The sequence below is a fragment of the Stigmatopora argus genome, chromosome 22 (assembly GCF_051989625.1).
Source record: "Stigmatopora argus isolate UIUO_Sarg chromosome 22, RoL_Sarg_1.0, whole genome shotgun sequence".
Taxonomy (NCBI): Eukaryota; Metazoa; Chordata; class Actinopteri; order Syngnathiformes; family Syngnathidae; genus Stigmatopora; species Stigmatopora argus.
Window position 1 is genome coordinate 5,675,501 of NC_135408.1, and position 22,222 is coordinate 5,697,722.

Consider the following 22,222-nt stretch of genomic DNA (forward strand, 5'->3'; position numbering starts at 1 on the left):
CGCCATCGACTGTGAGGAAGAGGATGGCGACAGGGAAGACGAAAGCCGTTTTTTGAGCGCCGGATAATTGTCGACTTCCAATCCCATATCAATTTCACACACTTTACTTAAGTGTGTCAGCGACACAGCAGAAGGCAGTTTTGAAATGTCATCGCTGATGGATTTCATTAGCATTGCACCTTACCCAATGGACATCAATCCATTTGGACAGGGAGAGTTGGCAGCAAATGTTACCAATGTCAATGGCAGCGGGTGCGTCATTGATGGTTAGCATTGAACTGTAATAAAATCAGCCAGGATAGGAAATTAGTGCCATTAACAATGAATTTTCATGGCGAATTTGTTCAGCTTTTTTGTTCACCGTTTTCAGAGACTAATTTGCACATCTAAACGGTGTGTGTTCAAGAATGTGGGTTAAGTGCATCCGTGTTTTTACAAGGAACGAATGAATAGAGAGCAGACTGCCATTAACTAATGGATGTCTGCTCTCATACCTGTTGAGTTCTCGTATGCTAGCATGCTCATTGACAGTGTCAATCAAAAGACAGCAATATAGAGATAAAACATAATCTAAATGTAAAAAAAGAAGAAAAAAAGACATTTGAAACGGAAAATAATTCCATAAAACATGCAAAAAAAATCTCCAATTTGTGAAAAGGTGACAAACGAGCTGGTGACACACAAGAAAGTTTAATTAAATATACCAAAAGTTTTTGTTTTGTTTTGTTTTTTTTGTTTTTTTTACAGCCCAAAGTGAAAAAAAAGAATAGAAAAGTATTTTACAGTGTAGTTTGTCCAAAGCAAATAAATAGTCAACCGTATTTTGGGTGGTAACCATGGCAACAAATCCAACCAGGCTTAATCAGGTGTCGGTGTGCACGATGGCGAGCGATTCCACGAGGCACCAAAAGTTTGCAAAGTTTAAAAAAAAGTTGAAGAAGACACAAAATCCTTAAGAAGGAAGAAAGACATTTGGAGCTAAATTATTGAAAGCAAATTTTTGATTGGCCAATTTTCTTCAGCCCAGCCCAGGAAGTCACAAGTGATTGTAAGAAATGAAACCAAAAATAATCACATTAAGTGCTGTACAAAAACATTAAGAGAAGCCCCGCCAAAATAAATACAACTTCCTGTCCTGACGCCCTGTCCGGATGAGCTGAGGAGGTTCTTTTGGCAAGGACAATCACGCTTTTACAATCATTCCTGGGATGTCTGCCAAAAGGAACATAAAGAAGATGATCAAGTTTTTAGTGGCAGATCAAAATTTCAAACATGAAACAGTTCCACTAGAATGGTTAACCAATTGGCTGCCATTGCGAGGGACAGGCGTCCAATCCTTTTTGACTTGATGTCAATGGCTATGAATGTGTTAAGAATGAAAAATAATCAAGAAGTATAAGGATATTGAAAAAAAAGACTCATATTTATATTTATACGGCTGAAACTTTTGCCAAACAAAGAGGAAAATGTCCAGCAACAGTAAAACAGTATGTAAAATAAAATAGTGAAAAATACTGAAATTCTATAGTTACGTTATATAACGAGGTTTTGAGCTAATGGAGAGGAATTGAGAATAAAATGGAATGTAGGCTGAATTTAAGTTTCTTTAGCGGGCCGTCGTCAATGATGTTTTCATCATTTGCCGCGGGGCCAATAAGTACGCAGCAGCCTGTTAACGGTAGTTTGGACATCCTTGATTTAAACAAATGATGTCATTCACCGTCACCGGAGAAAAGTGGAATTGAACGAGAGGGTCTGTGCCAACTGAGAATGGCTGAGCAGGAAGTGAGGTCACGAGAGAGGGCGGGACTTACTTCAACTGAAAGCCAGGCCTTGAAGAGCGGCCGACGACAACTTGACAGAATCGGCGAAGTTGCTGTCTGCGCGCACGGAAAGAGAAGAAGAGTTAGGATGCAAAATATCGGTGGTAACGTCGGGCGCCGTCATCGCTACACCTTGGAGGGCGTTGGTGCAAGAAGGCGACGGCGATGATGGCGGCCTGACCACCGGAGCGAAGGCCGACTTCTGCTTGACGGCCGCCGACACCAACGTGGCGGGGGAAAACGAGAAGACGCCCGTCGCCGCCGGTGCCGAACAGTTGGCGGCCAAAGATGTGGATGACGCCATCGTGGGGCTGGAAGGGAGCACTGCGTGCACGCGCTTGGTTAGGAATGTTGGGAAAACATAAGGCTATCTCTAATAATACAGTGGTACCTCTACTTACAAATGCTTCTACATACAAAGTTTTCAGGTTATGAAATGCTTTGATATGCAAATGAGTGTTCCAAGATACGTACAACTTAACAAAGATCAATCCAAGTACAAGTGCAATACTTTGGAATTATATTACATTTAATTTTTGTTACATATTGTAACAAATCTTGACATCGAGAAAAAGAGCTTAATTTTGGTTCAGTATTGTGGTGCCATTTTAATACATATAAAAAAAATATATGTATTAAATATATTTTTGATGTTTTTTTGCATACATACATTTGCATATATATTTCATACAAATTTGATATACCTTTATGATTTCTATAAGTTTTACGAGGTAGTATTAAAGATCGTGGAAGGGATTATTCTTAATGTAACCATATATGCCTCTACTAACAAATAATCCGAGTTACAAAAAAACTTCTTATACCCATTAATTTCATTAATTACCCCTGTACTTACTTGCATATGGCGAGTTGGCCACGGATGCATTGATGAAGGTCGGCGAGGCTCCCAGGTTGCCGATGGCGGCGGCGCTATTGGCGTACGCGTTGATGGCGGCGTGGGGGGGCGGCGTGTGCGAGTAGTGCTGCGGCGTGGAGCCGGCGGGCGCGTACCCGTGAGGTGACCCGCCACCACCGCCACTCCCGACGTAACCTGCGGGCGGTGCGCTCGATGAGGGCTCCGACAAGTTGACAGACAGCTGGCCCGTGAATGAGTGGGCGGGGCCGGGCAGCTGGGCGTGGCCTCTTGGGACGCTGTATAGAGCTTCTGCGATGTCCGCCGCTCGCTTCACCATCACTTCCTGTCACAAGATCAAAATGTGTCACGTGATATACAGTTTGTAGACGCTTAACTCACTGGCTGCCATTGACAGATGTACAAATTGGACATCTATCATTGTCAATGGCAGCCAATTCATTCATTGTAAAATTTACTCCTGCGGGTCGAGTGGGAGTCCTGACAATATGTCAAACTCTAGTTTACACTAGTTGGCATGATCATAATGTGAGCTGACCTGGTTGTTGTGCGGCAGAGCGTAGAGCGCCTCTACCAAGTCGGCGGCTCGCTTTAGGATCACTTCCTGGACAATTGAGAAGGAACGGGAAGTCCATGAATTTATTTTTCATTTAAAAATATTCTGAAAAGATCAGTCTTCTGAATAAACACATCCCCAAGCTTACATGGGTTTTCTCTGGGTACTCCGGTTTCCTCCCACATCCCAAAAACAAGCATGGTAGGCTGATTGGACACTCTAATTTGCCCCTGAGTAAGAGTGTGAGTGTGAATGGTTGTCCGTCTCCTCGTGCCCTGCGATTGGCTGGTCAGTGTCACCTAGTGCCTAGAGTTAGTTGGGATAGGCTCTAGGACCCCCCCAAGCAAGTGACGCTTGTGAGGATAAGCGGTTCAGAAATTGAATGAACTAATGAATAAATGAAAAAATAGGCATCATTAACTATATAAAACTGGGGTGTCAGACTCGAGTTGGTTCGCGGGCCGCGTTAACGTCAACTCGATTTCATGTGGGCCGGACCATTTTAGATATAATATTTAGATTTTTTTTTCTAAATGGATTAAAAGCCCTGAATATTCAGTTTTTTATAGATCTAAAACAATGTTTATTTTAGCTTTTTTTATATATATTTTTTGATTTTACAAAATGATTTTTGAACTAAAAACACAGAAAAAATTGATTAAAAATTACAGTTATTGATTTAAAAGGGGGAAAATCAGGACATTTAATATACATCTATACTCTTCATTTTAATTTGATCTTAAAACAGAAAGTCGGCACTCATGATTTACTTTCCCGGGCCACACAAAATGATGCGGCGGGCCAGATTTGGCCCCCAGGCCGCCACTTTGACACGTGATATAGAATAACAAAAAACTAAAGGAAATTTAAGTAGAATTAAGATTATTCACTAAATCCCAGTTCAAACGAATGGGATGTCCATCGGTAGCCAATGGGTTAACCTCTGGTTTTCTCATCAGAGATGACGAAGAGGAGGAGCTTTCATCATCCACTTAACATCTTGGAACCGGCTCATGTTATACGTGATGGCGACCGGGGCGGGAAAGGCGAAGCCACGTCCGGATGCGCCGGCGACGCCACTTAAAGTGCATGTAATGGCGACACATTAGCGGCGTTACGCCGCGCTAATGTTCCATTAGCAACAACGGCGTACGTGGCGGGTCACGCCTCCCTTCGTCCTGATGTCATTCTACACACGCAGATGAGATGATTTGATGACTTTCTCCGCGGTCATCCTCAACATAGCCGTGACCTCATCACGTGACATCATTGCTATGTGTCAAACGTATCAGCTGGGTGGGGGAGGAGAAGGGTGTGGCCTGAATGTGGGGGTGCGCCTTGACGTGCACATATGTAGAGCAAAAGTGTTCATTGAACAATTTGTTTTCTGCAATCTGTTTGCGGCTAATCCCGTCACACAGCCCACTGCGCCGAATCCGAGTGGGTGCGTGTGAGTGTACAAACCTTTGGAAGCTTCTCGGGGTCTCCGGGGTGACGAGGGATGACCTTCTGTAATCGTTGGAAGCCATAGTCGATGGTGGGCTCATTTAGAGCTTCACAAATCGCAGACATAGAAAAGAAATGACAATTAAAGTTTGTATAAGACCAACATGTTGAAGAAAGCTAAATAGTAATTAGTGGGCTTTAGCATAATGCTAATGTGAGCATGCCTTATGCCATACGTGTCAAAGTGGCGGCCCGGGGGCCAAATCTGGCCCGCCGCATCATTTTGTGTGGCCCGGGAAAGTAAATCATGAGTCCCGACTTTCTGTTTTAGGATCAAATTGAAATGAATGAATTTAAATAAATATGGATCTGTTTCTTGAATAGTTATTTTTGAATAATCTTTGACAATGTTTTATCATTTAATTGGTATGTAAAAATCCATGTGAGGCCTTTAACTTTTACACATCTAAAATTGGGGCGCCTGCATAACTGTGTGTGCAATTTTTTTTCCGAGTTCATAATTTAAAAAATCATTTTGATTCTGCATTGCAGCCATGAAACTTGAAATAATCATTTTTCTGTACTGCAAAACCCTTTAAAAAAACATCTTTTCCCAGAAGAAAACACGTGCACATGGTGCTTTGTCATATTCGCTTCTCACGGCTCGGGTTTCCTGGGTCACACGCTGAACCCATCAGCCAATCAATGGGTCACATCGGTCACCGGCGGCCAATAAGATCGTCGGGTAAATGGCAGAGGGACCAATTAGAAGCTCGCTTGCCTCGGGGCGCAATTTTGAGCCAACAAAAACAACACAGTGCGAAAAAAAAAAACGTTTGCCAGTTTCATAGCGGAAGCTCATTGGACGCCTGTTGCGATGATGTCATCACGTCAAGCGTGTTCTTTGCCTAATTGTTCCAATGTGCTTAAAGAGCAGCCTTTTTTTTAGTAAGGATCTTGTTGGTGTTCACATTTACACTTTGCGTCCATCCGTTTACGTACCCGTGTATATGAAACGACCTGGCGTGCCCTTGCAGAACTGTTTGGACTTGTAGGACAGCGTGACCTCCACCATGCCGGGAATGTGTCGCGATGGCGTCTGCACTCGGATGGCGTGGGCTGTGATTAGCTGCGATAGTCACATCAGAAGAAATGGGTCAATCCATGATGCAGAATTGAGGTCAAAATGGATTGGACGTCTATGAGCCCACCTCGCTCCAGACCATCATGGATCCAAAGATGACTTGCAGGCCGTCAAAGAAGTTTTCGCCAATGACGATCACTGTGGCGCCCCCTGTGGTCCAACCCTCGCTCGGACTGATGGCTTTGATGCAAGGCGACGCTCCTTCAACACACACACACACATACAGTTACACTGATGAGGCAGATGGACAGGCAGGAATGACCTGATTGGATTAAACCATCAACCATCTGCTGCTCATGATGCTCAAAGACAAACACACACACACACAGACACACACTTTATAGTTTGTTACTACCATGGTTGAGGTATGATGGCGTTCCGTCTGCCAGGTCGAGCTTGCGGGCCCGCCGTCCGTGTTTGGAGTTGTTGTGGACAAACATGTTGTCGGACACGGAGAGCACGTGACCCTCCACGCTAACCGTTGTCGACACCACCACCTGACGATGGAGAATTCAGAGGAATGAGTACCAGTGCAATTCAAGGATTTGGATAAAATAGAACACAAACTGTGTTTTTTGAACTATAAGCTACTAGCATCACATTCTAGCTCAGTCTTTAATTATTCAACAAATCTCGAGCACGTTTAGTGATAGCATTGCTGATGATGCATTTGGGAGTTGAGTTCATTAGTGCCATTACAGAAGAACAAAACTAGTCACAACTGCTTGATAGATTTTTTTTTTTAAGTATATTCAGTTTACAACAATCACGCTTCCTTATTGAAAGGTAAACGTGGTGCCTTCAACGTCACTACATACTATAGCTAGTGTTATTTTATATTAGCCAACAAAATTGAGTGCCTTTAGCGTTAGCGTTTCCAATGTTAGGTTAGTGAGAATATGAATTATTAACAGGTATGAGCTAACTTGTTAAGAAAAGACCGTTGTTGCAACTACAGAATAACTAGGATAACCATAACTGCTTACAAATAATATGAGAATAAGGATCGATACAGTAAGTAGGGTCACCCCTATAAAAAAATATTAAAACATTTTTTTTTACTTCAGTGCTGAGTCCTTGTAGCAAGAGTGGCTTCTGCTTACGAGTTTCAGGGTGGATTTTCACATTTTTATGAACTTTAAAAAATAAAAATAAAATGTTTAGAGTTCATAAATATGTGAAAATTCACATTGAAACTTGTAAGCCACTCTTGCTACTAGCATTGAAGTAAAAAAATAGCTGAAAAATATTTGCAAAGTAGTGAATTCGTGGTAAGTGAAGTCGCGATAATCGAGGGATTACTGTACAGTGTTTAAGTAGCTGAGTTTGTTAGCCAGTATGGAAATATTATCATCAGCCATTAGTGTTATTAGCATATGAAGCTAAAAAAGTCAACGAAAAAAAGGATTTTATCTTCTCTTCTTGATAATTGCTGCAACTTGGTTATTGTTTATGTGGTTTCAGACTGGCTGTGAACACCTCAGTTTACTTTTTTTATACTTCCTGTGTGCTTTTCAGAGCAGTTGCCTAATAAGGTAAATAAAAATAAATAAATAAATAAGCTAAATGATATTATAAAGAATAGTTTTAGGTGTGATAAGCGCGTGTTAAGTGGCTTGCGCCTTGGACCATATCTGACACATCACACACACAAGCACAGACTAAACTACAGCCATGAATGTGTGTTAAACGTGTATGTATATTTTGCGGTGGGGTGCCGGAGTGCCCGTGAAGGGTCCAACGCTTAATTATCTCCCAGGGAAACAGAGCTGTCTCCTGTGGTTCCACTACAATAAAGCCGCACAATTAGACACACTTACACTTAGTGCCTGCTGTCAGACCCACGCGCACACATACGTTTAAAAGTGAAGTAAATTGCTTTCTTCCGATTGCTATGTGGGGCGGCGATAAGGAAATAATCAAGATGTGGATGTAATCGCCCACTGGACTTCCTGTCTGTCTGTCTGACTGTAACACGAGTGGTCAAGCGCACATACCTGAAACCTTCTCATGTCTCGTGGGTTTCCCGCGTTCTTCAGGCAATTCTGGTTGCACTTCAGGAAAAATTTCAGGAAAAACCTGTCAAACACAGATGCGGCGTTAGGGATGCGACTAATATACAACTTTCATTCATTCATTCATTTTATGTACTGCTTTGTCTGACACGAGGGGTGCCGGAGCATATCCCAGCCGAGCCTTTTGGGCAGTAGCTGGAGGACAGCCTGAGTTGGTCAAGAGCCAATCACAAGGCACAAGAAGACGAACAACTATTTAAGATCAGTCATACCTAGGGGCAATTTAAAATGTTCAAGCAGCCAAGCATGCATGTTTTTGGAATGTGGGAGGAAACCGGAGTACCCAGAGAAAAGCCACGCAGGCCAGGGGAGTTGATCTTTCTGCGATAGACAAAGCTAAATTAAGTTTTCTCATTGCTGAGATTCAAGTCGCCATATTACAAGAATGTAATCAGACATTAAAAGGAAATGGAGTACCCGGAGAAAACCCACGCAGGCAAGGGGAGTTGATCTTTCTGCGACAGACAAGGGTAAATTAAGTTTTCTCATTGCTGAGATTCAATTCACCATATTACAAGAATGTAGTCAGACATTGTAATATTGTGAGATTAAAGTGGTGATAATACAAAAGTGATGTCATACATTGTCATATTACATGATTACAATTGGAATATTGGAACGATTAAAGTCATTTTGTTGCTCATTTTAATGTTATGTTAACCGAATGTTGTATGGCTTTTATCAATGGTCATTCGTTTATTGTTGGTTGCCAGCCAATCGCAGGGCTCAATGAGACGAACAACCATTGACAATTTAGAATGTTCAACCAGCCTATCATGCATGTTTGTTGGATGTGGCAGGAAACCGGAGTACCCAAAGAAAACCTAAGCAGGCCCGGGGGGTAACATGCAAACACCACACAGTGGACATGCTAACCGCTTTCCACCGTATCCCCTACTTATAGCAATATATCAAAACAAAACTACTTTTGGTGTAAAAAAACATCACGAGATTGAGAAAAAAGTTTGTAAAATGACAATATTAGTTAGACTTATGTTTACGTTACGTGAACCAGAAGTTGTCCTTCAATTTTTGGCGATGTAAAAGTCGGTGTGAATCCAAAACGGCACTCGGCAAAAAAGCGTGGGCGGTCTGAACGCAACATAATTTTTTCTTCAGGCCCACCACAGTCACGTCCCTGGAGCTTCCAATGGCGTGACGAATGTGGAATGAGAACAAAGAGGAGGTACGGCGTGCTCGCGAGACGGCCGAGCGGCCTGGCAGGTCCGAGTGTAAAAAATGTGCGTTAACGAGCTTCGGCCGACTCAGAACACGGGACGGCGCAATTCGCCGCGGCTAATTACGTTGACCTCTCGCCCTCGGGTGACAGCCTATCACGGCGCGGGACAGCCATGCTGACCCCCGGCGACCTCGCACTGTCGAGTACTCCTCACAACGGCGTGCGAGCGCACCGCCAACACGCGTCGGCGCACATTCAAAGTAGCATCAGAAATATAGGGATTATTCCACTTTTTAAGTTTAAGCAAACAGGAAACAAGCTAATAAGCAGGCATTGTATAAAATAATAATAAAGATAGAGTGTGTAGAAGAAGGGCTCAGATTCGATTTTTGTGGCGGACCAATAAGATGCCCCAATGAATCGATTAATAAATTAACAGCTTTTTTGATAGTCGATAGATCAATTATGGACTCTCTTTTCGAGCCTTTTATGAGCAAATATTCTTATATTTTTAATTATGTTTAAATGTTTCTTGCATTTGTTTTCATAAAAAAATCCGAAGATGATGTCACAACCAGAATAAGCTGGATATTTTTGCAGTCAGATAGCATGCTAGCATACCTGTCAACCTCTGCCGATAACTGCCCTTATAAATGATTATGATTCCCCTTACAAACCCCCCAAAAACCTTACAAACACCGTACGACTCGTACGGTGTTTGTAAGGTTTTTGGGGGGTATGTACGGGGAATCATAATCATTTATAAGGGCAGTTATCGGCAGAGGTTGACAGGTATGTGCTAGCCATAGCTTTGACAGCATCATCAATTCTAATGAAATTATTGCAGTCACTTCCATTTTGTTAATATGCACAGCACCTTTCAACATTTTTTTCTCATCCCTTATTTTCAATTATTTTGTGTGGTCATGTTTGTTCCCTTTGCTCTCATTGGCTGACAACCTTCTTCATTTCAAAGACAGCGCTCCCCGTGCCCCCCGCCATTGACCCCATCTGGCCTTAACTACGGAACGTGCGCACACACAGAGAATGGGTATAAATTGATTGGCTGCTTTGTGTGCTCGTGAAAAGGCCTCCAATTATAAGAGGCAATTATAAAAGCCTCAATGAGTGTGGTGGAGGGGCTGGGGGTCTTGTGCTCAGCCCCTGCGACAACCCCCCACCAAATCCCAGTCCCGATCTGTTTCAAGTGATAACATTGCACTTGACTTTTGCATGCCAGGGGCGGATCTAGGAAAATGCCCCCTTTTTAGGGGCAGGGGCAAATATTTCAAGATGGTATGATACATGAACAATTATACAATAGAATGAATAGATTGTAGTTATGGTTTCCTTTAAAGGCATTAGCAACCATTTTATACGGAATATGTCTTAAATTCGAATGGGGGGATTTCTTTGCAGCATGTTAACTCACAATGCCAACGGTTGGAGGGAAGGAAGGAGGGGCCCTTCCTGGGGAATTCCACTGCCTTCCACGGTGTGTGCGGGATTTTGCACGCGTGTGTCCGTTATATCCCCCAAAGGACTCACCATGTTGCTGCTGAGCCAAAAATAATCACACTGCTTTAGCAGACCAAAACATGCCCACATACACGGGAGTTCCGGGATAAATCCTTTTACCCGCGATTGACGGCGATAGAGCTAACCTAGCTTGGGGCCCTGGCAAATAAGGGGTCCAGGAGGGCAGTCAAATTGTCCTCCACAGACACGACAAAAACTGCCCATTTATACAATACGTATGATACAAGGCCTTTTTAAAAAGCCTTACTTTACATGGTCATTTTTAAAGAAAAAAAGCCTTACTTTACATGGTCATTTTTAAAGAAAAAAAGCCTTACTACATGGTCATTTTTGAATGACTTACTATATGGTCATTTTTTAATGACTTACTATATGGTCATTTTTTAATGACTTACTATATGGTCATTTTTTAATTACTTACTATATGGTTATTTTTAATGACTCACTATATGGTCATTATTTGATGACTTACTATATGGTAATTTTTTAATGACTTACGATATGGTCATTTTTAATGACTTACTATATGGTCCTTTTTTAAGAAAAAAAAAGCCTTGTAGAGTCTACATTGGCATTTTTTAATGAAAAAAGGCATGATTATACAAGGTCATTTTAGTGAAAAAAAGCCTTACTATATACATGGTATTTTTTTAGGGGAAAAGCCTTACTATACATGGTCAGTTTTAATGGGAAAAAAGTCTTACTATACATGGTCATTTTTTAATGATAAATGCCCTGACTATACAAGGTCATTTTTTAATGATAAATGCCCTGACTATACAAGGTCAATTTTTAATGAAAAAAAAAGCCTTACTATAAATGGTGATTTTTTTTCAGGTGGACTGATCTGGACTTGAATCCAGGGCCCCAGTACTGTAAGGCCTATGCACTAACCACTCACCTGCCAGGTCACCCTTGGATTATATGGTCATTTTTTCATGAAAAAAAAGCTTTACTGTACATGGTCATTTTTGATGAAAAGAAAACCCCATTACTAAATGTGGTCATTTTTACTCAGGTAGATTGATCTGGACTTGAACCCAGGACCCCACCCCAGAACTGTAAGGCCTACACCTTAACAACACACCCATCACAGCACCCTTGATTTACATTTGTGTGTATATTTGTATATATATTTATATATATGTATTTTAGTCACAAATTATGGTGGGCTTTATACTCAAATAAATACGGTATATAGAATATAATGTGTCTGCTATCTTTATATTTCTTTCGATGTGGCCCTGATCATTGTTTACTACTTCATTCCACATTCACGTGTGTGAAAAAAGATTTTTTGTGACATGCGTAAGTGGGGTGGGCTTTCTTGCTCGGAGACCCTAGAGACGCCCGGCAAATGGGATTTGACGAGCGAACGAGGAGTCGAGGGAAGGGGAAGCAAGGAGACGTAAGAGAAAGTGGCGAGATGACTTCATTTGCATAAAGACAACACCTAATTGATAGGCCAACAGCTGGCTGTCAATCAACGTGCGCCTCCTGGGAAATATGCTAATGAGGATGGAAAGGAAAACCAGCCTACGTCGCTGTCGACGCCTTTATCACTACCCTCAGCGTGGTCTCCCTCCTCGTGATGATGATCACGTTCCCCACAAGTCTCACGTGACAGAAAGTAAGCACCACTTGGATGATGTCACTTCCTGTTACCTATCGCGCCTTGACACCAGTAATCAAAGATATCGAAGATTCTAATCTATTGTTGTAAGCGCATACAATTGACTATATAAAACGATTATTGAATAATATTAGTTGTAGGTTGGCAAACCACTTTACGGAGGCAAAATCTAACTTGGATTTATTTTGACGCCTAAAACATCACTTGAAATGTGCGATCAGGTGAAGGTGTTGTCACCTAAGCCACACGCAAACACGTACAAGCTCATTAGCAGACAACACAAGTCAACACTTTGCCAATGCAGAACAAAGAATGACACGGTCGAAAAAGCAGTGTGTGAAAATGCAAGGAAGTGACATCCTGCGTGCACGAGTACCTGCCTTGTGGACGGTGCGCACGTGTCATCACAACAGCGCAAGTTGATTTAAAAAAAAAACTAATTATCACTTTCCATCCCGCACGCATGTGCATGTGGTTGCAACACTAACTGGTGGTCACTACAGTGGACCGTTATTCAAAATTATTTGATATTTTTGAATTTCTACACGCTGGTTTGAGTATGGGGAGTGGAGGTTAGCTTTGTCTGCCTGGGGGTGCAAAATTAGCTAGAATCGTCAGAATCTTATATCGGCACACTTAGTTCAATGTCCTTGATGGAAATAGACGTCTATTCCACGTCACCGTCAATTGCCGTTAACTAGCGGTCGCGGCCTACGCGGCTCCTAATCAACCGCCGCTTTGTGACGTGTAAGCCGAGGCTAATAGGCGGAATTTTCTCTTTGTGTGCGGCCACCGCGCATGCACTATCACACTCCTTATTTCTATCTTTTTTTGTATTTTTTTCCATCTCCCCTACTGTTGGCGTATGCAGCGGGATTACGGTGTGCTGACAGGGCGCTTTCCATTCAGGCCACTTGACCTTTGCGGGGCGGTTAAATGAGCGCACATGTCAAGTCGCCTCACAGTCTCGCAGAAAGCGCACGTGAGTACGTGCGATAAAACATAATCATTCATTAAAATGCAGCTTCACAACCTCCATCACATCCATGACGGCTAACCCACCACCCCCCAAGATGGGGGTGCGTGTTGAAAAGAGGGCTGTCTTGTGTGAAAGGGCTTTGCTTTCTCACTTACTTAGAAAGAAACACACGACAATAAAATAAGTGTGTGTGTTTCCTGTTATTGTCACATGGAGATGAATTGTCCACATGTGATGAAAAAGCACTTCCTTTTCTCATTACGAAAAATAACAATCAACATTGTGTGTGTGTGTGTGTGTACAGTGTGTACAGTGTGTGTATTAACTTCTACCCTAACAGATTTGATGCCTTTCCTATCTGGAAAGGAAGTGGATTAGTGCCACTTCCTGTACACAGCACAGTGTATTTCCTGAATGCCGTTACATATTTGAGACCAGATGGCGTATTCACACCTGCCCTGTTTGATCGGGATCAAACCGAAAAAATGATTGGTCCCCATTTTATGACATAGTATGAATACAATTTTGGTGTGGACCAAACAGCCGAATTTCTCGGTTTGCTTCCAATTGGACCGAGGTGCGGTTCCCATTACGTGTAAACGCAAACGGACTGCAGTCACAGGAATTATGGGAAGTTTTTGCTTATCAGTACATCGGCTAACGCAAGTCAGGATGGAGATGGAATGTCTTCTAGATACAGTGGTACCTCAACTTACAACAGTACTTGTTTTGTAACTTGGATTTTTGTAAATAGAGCAGTATTTTCTGGGTGAATTCTGGAAACCAAATCATTTTTTGTAAGTAGAGGTAGCACTGTATTTTGGTCCGGAACAAAGAAAAGCGAACTATGGACTCCCAATTGCAAATTTTCCACACTAATAAATGACAGAATCTTGTCAAAGAGGAATAAATAATAAATGCCCACAACTCACAAAGATTTACAACTAATGACAACACAACATCTCCTTCTTGCTACTGTGACAATGAAATTTCCTGAATACGGGATGAATAAAGTTATCTAATCAAATAATACTAGGATTGAAGTTTAAAATCAATATGTTACGCCTATTTTTACATTTCGTAAACTCAAGGTTCTTTCGTTTAACTTTGTTGACATAAGGTCTGTGTCAACTCAAAACTATTTTTTTTTGCGTTACATTAGGGGAAAAAACATAAAATGATGAGATTAAAGTTGTTATATTACTTGTTTTTACAATACGCGAATCGGGAGTTTGTTCGGGGTACGCGGACTGGCGCAACGTAAAACGAGGGCATTTGTAGAGGAGCAAATTCAAATAATTTGGATTTTCACCTCATGCTAATTCTGACAGAACACACACGCTGTGTTAGAGATGTTAGAGAGTAAATCTGGAGTCAGTGTGTACGCACGAGATTGTCAGAGATATTTTGGTAACTGACAGAAAGGTGTGCGTGTGAGGAAAGCAACAGCGGCAAAGATGAAGAGATCGTTTAGAAGATTTCCTTCAAATTACTGACAGCCACCCTCCCCTCACTGGCGGTGTTTGATTGACAGGACTCCCCAGCGTGAGGTTTAACCCCCAAAAGAAAGCCGAGCTCCTCATCTCGCCTGCAATTCCATTGTGTGACTGCAAATCCTCCTCTTTGTCTTTTTCTGGTTTGCGGTGCGTGAGAAGCCGGCACACTGGCGCAAACTTCCTCAACTCTCCGCCGTTTCTTGTCCGTTACCCCACTCAACCCTAATCCTTGTCTCAAACTGCATTGGCAACAAATGCTCTGCACACACACAAACACACACACGGTCACACACTGAGCACGAGGCCCTTTAGCAGTCAAGCAGGCGTGTGATAGGGTATCATCGCATCTCGTTAACCTTCTGTTAACCTCAAGTGAGACGGATTAACGAGGCCCACACGCACACACTGATTTGCACTCAACTGTCACTCACTCATGTACAGACACACACACACACACCGTACAAACCCAAATTCCTAACCCACGTCATTTTTTGGGTAACTTGATCAATAGTAAAAGACGGCCTGAATTTCCTTTCTATCATTCCAAAAGGTTCCAAAAATAAACTTGATGCAGCATTCTTGTTTTATTTTTATTTACTTAGAATTTTTTTAAGTAAAAGTTTCTCCATGAATTTTTTTTTAAAAAACTTAACTCAATCGCCAGCATTGCTAGCATTAGACGCCCATTCCATTTTGACACAAAATCAACCCTTTTATCCAGAAATTGTTCTTTTTTTTTTAAATATCAATTTTACCTATTGGATGGCAAATAGTTACCTGGACTATAAAGGGTTAAAGCTTTCAAGCGTTGACTTTTGAATAGCCGTCCACTATAGCGACCACTGTCCCTTAAAAAAAGGCTATAACACACAGTATAGTACATTACTCATTTGATTGGTACTAATTAACACCAACAAGAAATTCAACTCGGCCCACAAAAAAACTGTATTTATGGGTAGTCATAATTTTGAATAAAAAAACTTAACAGGAAGCCATCCGAACAAAAAAGTGTTTCAGAAACGTCCTCAAATTGACAGAAAAAGACCCAAACTCGGCACACAACCAACAGGGAACGGAAGTAACCAGGATTTACTCAAAAATCAACAGTGTCTTAGTATACTCAATAGCAGGTGACGCAAAAGTGCCCCAACATTAACAGTAAGTCGCAAGACGTGACCTGGAAGTACCATGAAATCACCAGGATGTGACCCGAAATCCACAGGAGTTCAAACTCCACACAGGAAAGTCAAACCCTGGGATCAAACACTGCATCTCAGAACTGTGAGGCCAACACCCTAACCACTCGTCTATCAGGCTGACAGAAAGTGCATTTTCTATTTCTTAAATAATATTTAGCAAATGTATGATGCCAAAATGTCTTTACTGTTACGTATTTGATGATTTTAAAGGCGTTTTCTGAAGATGCAGATGCTAAGAGAAGAATGTCCTCCTATAGTTGAACTCATTTACTTCAAATAGGGGGGATCAATCAACCAATCCATTCGGATTACGGGGCGCTGGCAGCGGATGATCGATGGCAGTGAACGGGAAGAGCCCTGTGTGTGTGTGTGTGTGTGTGTGCATTAGCGTATGTGCGCAGCCGTGCTAGCGTGTGTCCACATGTTGCAGTGCAGACTTCCAGATGTTGCAGCGAGAGTGTGTGAACGGACATCGACAGGAAGTATCCCACGGTATCCACGGTAACCTTGACATTCCATCTCCACCACGTACTCTAGCATCTCCCATCATGGTCCTCACACACACACATACACACACTACGATTGGTAATAAGAAAACGGGCCCTTTTGTAAACTTATTTAAACTGTTGAGAGGAAGAGAAGACATGAAGGAAAAAAAGAGAGGAGTTTCTTTTTAAGTTGAAAATGGGTAAAATACACACCCGTGGACAAAGGGTTAAAAAAAAACTGCGTCTCGGATCTCGTTTCACTTCTTCACTGTCACATTTTCACTTGTTTTTTTTACCCGTGACCCATTTTACGGGAGTGATGGAAGAGCATTGAGTGTATGCGTGGGCAGGACGAGTATGTTGGGCGTGTGTGTGTACTGTACGTGGGTAACGAGCATGTATGTTGTACTCGATGTGCAAGGGTGCTGTGCGAGTGTTTTTGAGGACTGTGTACGGCTGGTGACTGTCGTGTGTCAAGTGTGTGATTGTCAGGTATGTGTGAGACAAGTAGGTGACTGGTGTGTGTGTGTGTGTGTTTGCGTACATCTGTGCGATTGTGAGTGCGAGGTGGCTGAATGTGAGATTTCCACGTGTGAACATATGTTTGTGAGAATGTGTGACAACAGCGTGTAGGTGTACGTCAATGTGTGTGTTCATGTGGAGTGTGTTGTTGGGCATATTTGAAAAAGTAACTACTGTATTTTCTGGACTATAAGAGGCACTTTTTGTCATTTGGATGGGCCTTTGTGTCTTTTTTTAGACTATCACGACGTGTTATGAGAGACACTTTTCAAGCGTCTCAAAAAGTTTAAAAAGCGCACATATGCAGAAATAGGAGTATTAATATGGAATATGAGCAAAAATACTCCTTTCCTCTTTTTCTCATTTGTGCATGTGTAAAAGTAGCAGCATTGACATAGAAACTTTGTGATCTGGCAACCCGGAGGCGCAGCACGCCATTGGCTCATGATCTCCATACTTGAGCGTTATTGGTGTGTCGTGTAATATGTTTCTTTTTCTAACGGACCGGCACGCAGTGGCTTATGGACTGGTACCGGTCCGCAGACCGGTGGTTGGGGACCAATCACATCCATCCATCCCAAACTAGATGCTGTCAGTCTATGTGCATTTGCCTGCGAGATGTGACGTAAACTAGACACACACACATGCTACCTGTCAATGATGACGGGGTCTGACGGCGTCTCGTTGCGATTTCCGCAGCTTTTCTTGTCACAGCACCGACTGCGAGGAGACAAAACAGCTGTTAGTGTGCGCACATGAAAGCCACGCGCTGGAGCGGGAGCTGGCGGACAGAAATAAATGTAAAAGTTGTGTCGGCGCCGTTTTCGCTTGACAGTGTCAGCGCACTTCCACATCTTCTACGTGAAGATGCATACACAACATGGAGAGCAAAATGGATGGAGAGATGGAATAGATTTTGGCGATTCTATTGTTTAGATCATTTGACTGCTTGGTGATTGGGTTCTATATTTGCATAAATGAGCCATTTGGACTAGAAAAGGGTGTCATTGTGTGTGTTTCAGACCTGCACATGATCTCGTGCGTGAGCAGCACTCGGCACATCTCGGGGTTCTTGTCTTGCCCCTCATACACGATGGGCTGTGAAAGAGTAAAAAAGTTAATTAAATGTGGATTTGAAACATGCACATTGACTGAATAGGTGGCTGCCCATTAATTAAACACAAATAGTCTATTTTTTGCAGGCCAGACATCTCTGAGTTCAATAATACGAAAAACACTGATATACACAGTGGTACTTCTACTTAAAAATTCAATTGTTTTCATAACTTGGATTTTTTTGTAAATAGAGCAGAATTTTATATGTACACTTTCTAATTAGTTCCACGGTCCTCAAGAAAACTACCAACTAAACCCTTTAAAAATGAACAATTTTGTATGAAAGATTTTAGAAACACAAAAATGGTAGAAAATGATAAGAAATTATTGATGTATTTAAATGAATAACAAGCATGCAAAAACATTTTCTATTCACGTTTCTATTAAGTGGAAGAGGAAACTAACATTAGGCAAAAGACAAAGCACAAGAACACCTGTGCATGAACACACATCAAAACATCTTCAAATTATGAATTCAAAACAACTCATCAACAACGCATCAAATACAAGATGCAATATTTGTCATGGATGGATAACAGGGACCGCTTCTTCATTTCCATCGCACCAGTAATTCTAAATAAAGAACAAAATTGCTTTAACCTCACCCAAAAAAAAACGGCGACTTGTTGGGAGACAGCCAATGGGAGGCCAGCGGAGTGTAGAGAGATTGTCAAGCAGAGCACTACTTTAGCGTGACAATTTCAAAATAAAATAATGGATACAGGATTTCATAACTTGGATCCTGTTTTCGTATATTGGAACAATAATTTGTAAATATAAATAGCATATATATATGATATATATCAGATTTTTTTGTGTGATACAAAAAAAATGACATTAATAAAGGAAATATATTTTGACCCAACTTAAGTTTGCAAATACTGCACTCCGCTCATACACACTGTAAAATGTCATTTAATATTGGGGCAAGCTGTCAATGAGAGCGCGCTCACCTGTTTGGTGGCTGAATCGATGAGTCTGACGTAAAAGTCTTGTTCGGTCCTGATGCCTGCACGTCACAACACAGCAAAAAACAAAATTAGCATTTTATTACTTTTAATTGTCAAATGTTTAAACCGAGCAAATACAGTCACAAATCTTTGTTTCTGCCGAATCATGACATCATGGGCACACAGTTAATTTATTGAATTGCATTTTAATTATACAGTCAAATATTAAAAGTCTTTCTCTTACCGTTTGAATAGAGCAGCTGAAGCCTATAATGGATGCCGTTATTTGTCTTCTCCCCCGCGCGCTCCTGTGCACAAGAATAAACAATCAAATCCATTTTCAAGTTTCGCTCGCAACATTTGTCTGCAACAGAATATATATCACCATATATGAAAATAAGTTCAGCAACCACAAATGTGTGGGTTTTCTCCCACATCCCCAAAACATGTTTGGTAGGCTTGTTGAACACTTCCAATTGCTCCTAGATGCGAGTGTGAGCGTGAATGGTCCTCTGGGATGGCTCCAGCACCCCCGGCGACCCTTGCGAGGTTAAAATGGAACGGAAAATGGATGAAGAAAACAAATAGATTTTTTTTTAAATCATGACAAATCCAACACATTTGACAAATTCATCCGGTCAATAATAAAGTTATAGTCCAGTAGTCCGAAAGCTGCGACGCCTTATGATGACATCATGGGGAATAAATCCATAACAGTACCTTGTCCTTCTCGATGAAGCCCACAAAGTTGGTCCTCTCCACTTCCACAGGTTGCCCTTGGCGGTCGTAAAGCGCCACAACGAAGTGGAAGAAGTTGGACTTGCGCAGGTTGGAGGGCGGCTGCTTCTCGAAGTGGGCCCGGCCCACCGCCACCCCGCTGCGGGCAGCCATACAAAACAAGAATTATTTTACAAGACCAAATGTGTATCTCGAGTTGTCACTGATATTATTTTTGTATCATTATATCAACTTTCAACAATATTTAATGCAATGATGTGGATTCATTTGAGAGGAGACAATGTAGAGCGCAGGTGTCAAAGTGGCGGCCCTGGAGCCAAATCGGGCCCGCCGTATCATTTTGTGCGTCCCGAGAAAGTGAATCAAGAGTGCCGACTTTCTGTTTTAGGATCAAATTCAAATGAAAATTATAGATGTATAGGAAATATTTCCAGTTTTTCCCCTTTATGAATCAACAATTGCAATTTTTTTAATCCAAAATTGTATTTTTTTCTGTTTGTGCATTTCTTAAAATCTAAAATTAAAAATATAAACATATTTCCAGTTTTACACTTTAGTATTGATCATATTTAAAACATATATTGTTTCCTTTTGTAATGAAACCCGATGTTTTTCCTTAATTAAAAAAACTCAAATAAAGATTGTTTTAGAGCTATAACAAAATGAATTTTAACTTCCTTATTTACTTACATATTTTTAATCAGAATTTCCCCTTTTATTTTTCACTGTGAATAAACAGATTTTAAAAACGCAATATTTACTCTTTTTTCTTTTTAAAATAAAAATAAATAAAAGGTTAAAACATGATAGATTTTACATTTGCCCTCTTTTCTGATTGTAAATAAATGAAAAAAAATAAAAATAAAATAAATCGAGCATGGATACTACTACTGACCTCTGCGCGGCGGTGTTGGCGTCCAGCACGCCGCCCCCCAGAGCGCCCAAGCCCCCTTGCATCCAGCCCCGGACGGCGTTCATGTCCCCCAGCAGCGGCTCCTCCTTCAGGCTGCTGCCGAACATGAGCGCACCTCAAGCGGCTACGCTCGCTCAGCACTTGTGCCCGGTCCTCCACGCTAAGGGGTCCCAACGGAGTAGGGGGCTCTCTTAAAAAAACCTCCTCATATGAAAAAAAAGGGGGGCTCCCAAAGTCATCACGTCTTCATTTCCTTCATCACTGGAGTCTTTCTCCAGGTTGTGGAGGGTCTGCTTAGGATCTACTCCTGCAAGGATGAGAGTGAAAACAAGGAGTTTGAGGGGGAGGAGCCTATTATGGGTAAAGGGGCGTGGTCGGAATACATGACCACGCTCTTTTTAAGTGACTGGCAGAGGGGTGGGGATAGAAATTTGGTCCTGTGTATGGTATTTGAAAGTAAGATTACAAAATATCATCATACAGAAATACAAATGGCACTCTGACAAAAAATAACTCACAGGCTGCCATTGACGGCTATAGATGTCAAATTAATTTCAAGAAGGATGGGCAATCACTGCCTCAGGGCAGTAAATGAGTGAAGTGTGAGAAAAGTTAAGTTAAGGACAGACTGGATCATTTTAAAATTTGAGAGTTGACATTCGATTTAGTTCAGGGGCCAACTCCGGTCCTCGAGAGCCGTTGTCTTCCAACACACAGGAATCAAATCATCGGTATCAGTATCAAGCTTCTGGGCATTTTATCATTTGATTCAGGTATTGTAGAGGAGTGAGATATGGAAAACAGGCCGGATAGCGACTCTCAAGGACCGGAGTTAGCCACCCCTGATTTACTATAGTCGTTGGAAATGAACTTTCATAGGTGAGTCATTCCAATACTTACGCGTGAAAGAACCTGCAGTGCCACCGTGTGGACAACATGCCAAATTGCAGCATGATGTCGTTCACATGGCTCTTTTTTCCCCAAACAGAATGTGCTTTAATTTTACTCATTACCTAGGCCTTCGGTAGTGTTACGTCCGAATCAATCCAACCCTAAATGACTATTGTATTGCTATAAAACCTTTACTGCAGCTACAGCTGCGACACATATAAAAGCATCAATAATAACCTCGGAAATCGAAATATTATTTAGGAATATAGCCACATTTTACTCACCAACAATCCTTTCTATTTGTACACAAAATCCATCCTCCTTTCTTTCCTCAAGATTTCAATTACTGTGACAAATAACAAGCAGTTAGTGGACTGAAAGTGGCGAACAAAGCATTTTCCCGAGTGTAACATGCTTGCTAGCTTCGGAGTTGTCCAATCTTCCTTCATATCCAGCTTTTCTTGAAAAGTCCGTCTCGAAAATGGCTTTGACAGTAAATCTGCAACCAAATGCATTTCTTCTCCTCCTTCAGCCATTGTAGGTGGACAAAATCGCTATTAAATCAATACAACAATATATTTGTTTGTGTGGCTCGCTGCAGGTACAGTTTGCTAGCTCTGGCTAGCCCACTCTATCATTAGCCAATCAGTTTGGGAAAGC

General features: G+C 41.7%; 1 protein-coding gene across 3 annotated transcripts; it reads right to left on the bottom strand.

Annotated features, from left to right (window-relative positions):
* Positions 1-674: 674 nt before the first annotated feature.
* On the bottom strand, positions 675-22,182 carry LOC144068404 (transcription factor COE1-like). 3 transcript variants are annotated; one of them, XM_077592928.1, is made up of 17 exons: positions 21,847-22,182; positions 20,654-20,978; positions 19,741-19,897; positions 19,265-19,328; positions 19,024-19,079; positions 17,979-18,052; positions 17,606-17,674; positions 7,841-7,922; positions 6,199-6,340; positions 5,911-6,044; positions 5,702-5,828; positions 4,718-4,806; positions 3,236-3,301; positions 2,680-3,022; positions 1,956-2,147; positions 1,815-1,880; positions 675-1,212 (listed from the first exon to the last, which is right to left on the bottom strand). In XM_077592928.1, exons 2-16 carry the CDS (start codon positions 20,776-20,778, stop codon positions 1,816-1,818), a joined length of 1,785 nt encoding a protein of 594 aa, XP_077449054.1. In that variant the 5' UTR covers positions 20,779-20,978; positions 21,847-22,182; the 3' UTR covers positions 675-1,212; position 1,815. The 3 variants fall into 3 exon arrangements, with proteins under 3 accessions (XP_077449054.1, XP_077449051.1, XP_077449052.1); XM_077592925.1 differs by having other exon boundaries at positions 1,815-2,147; XM_077592926.1 differs by lacking the exon at positions 21,847-22,182 and adding an exon at positions 21,190-21,446 and having other exon boundaries at positions 1,815-2,147.
* Between the last annotated feature and the right edge of the window lie 40 nt (positions 22,183-22,222).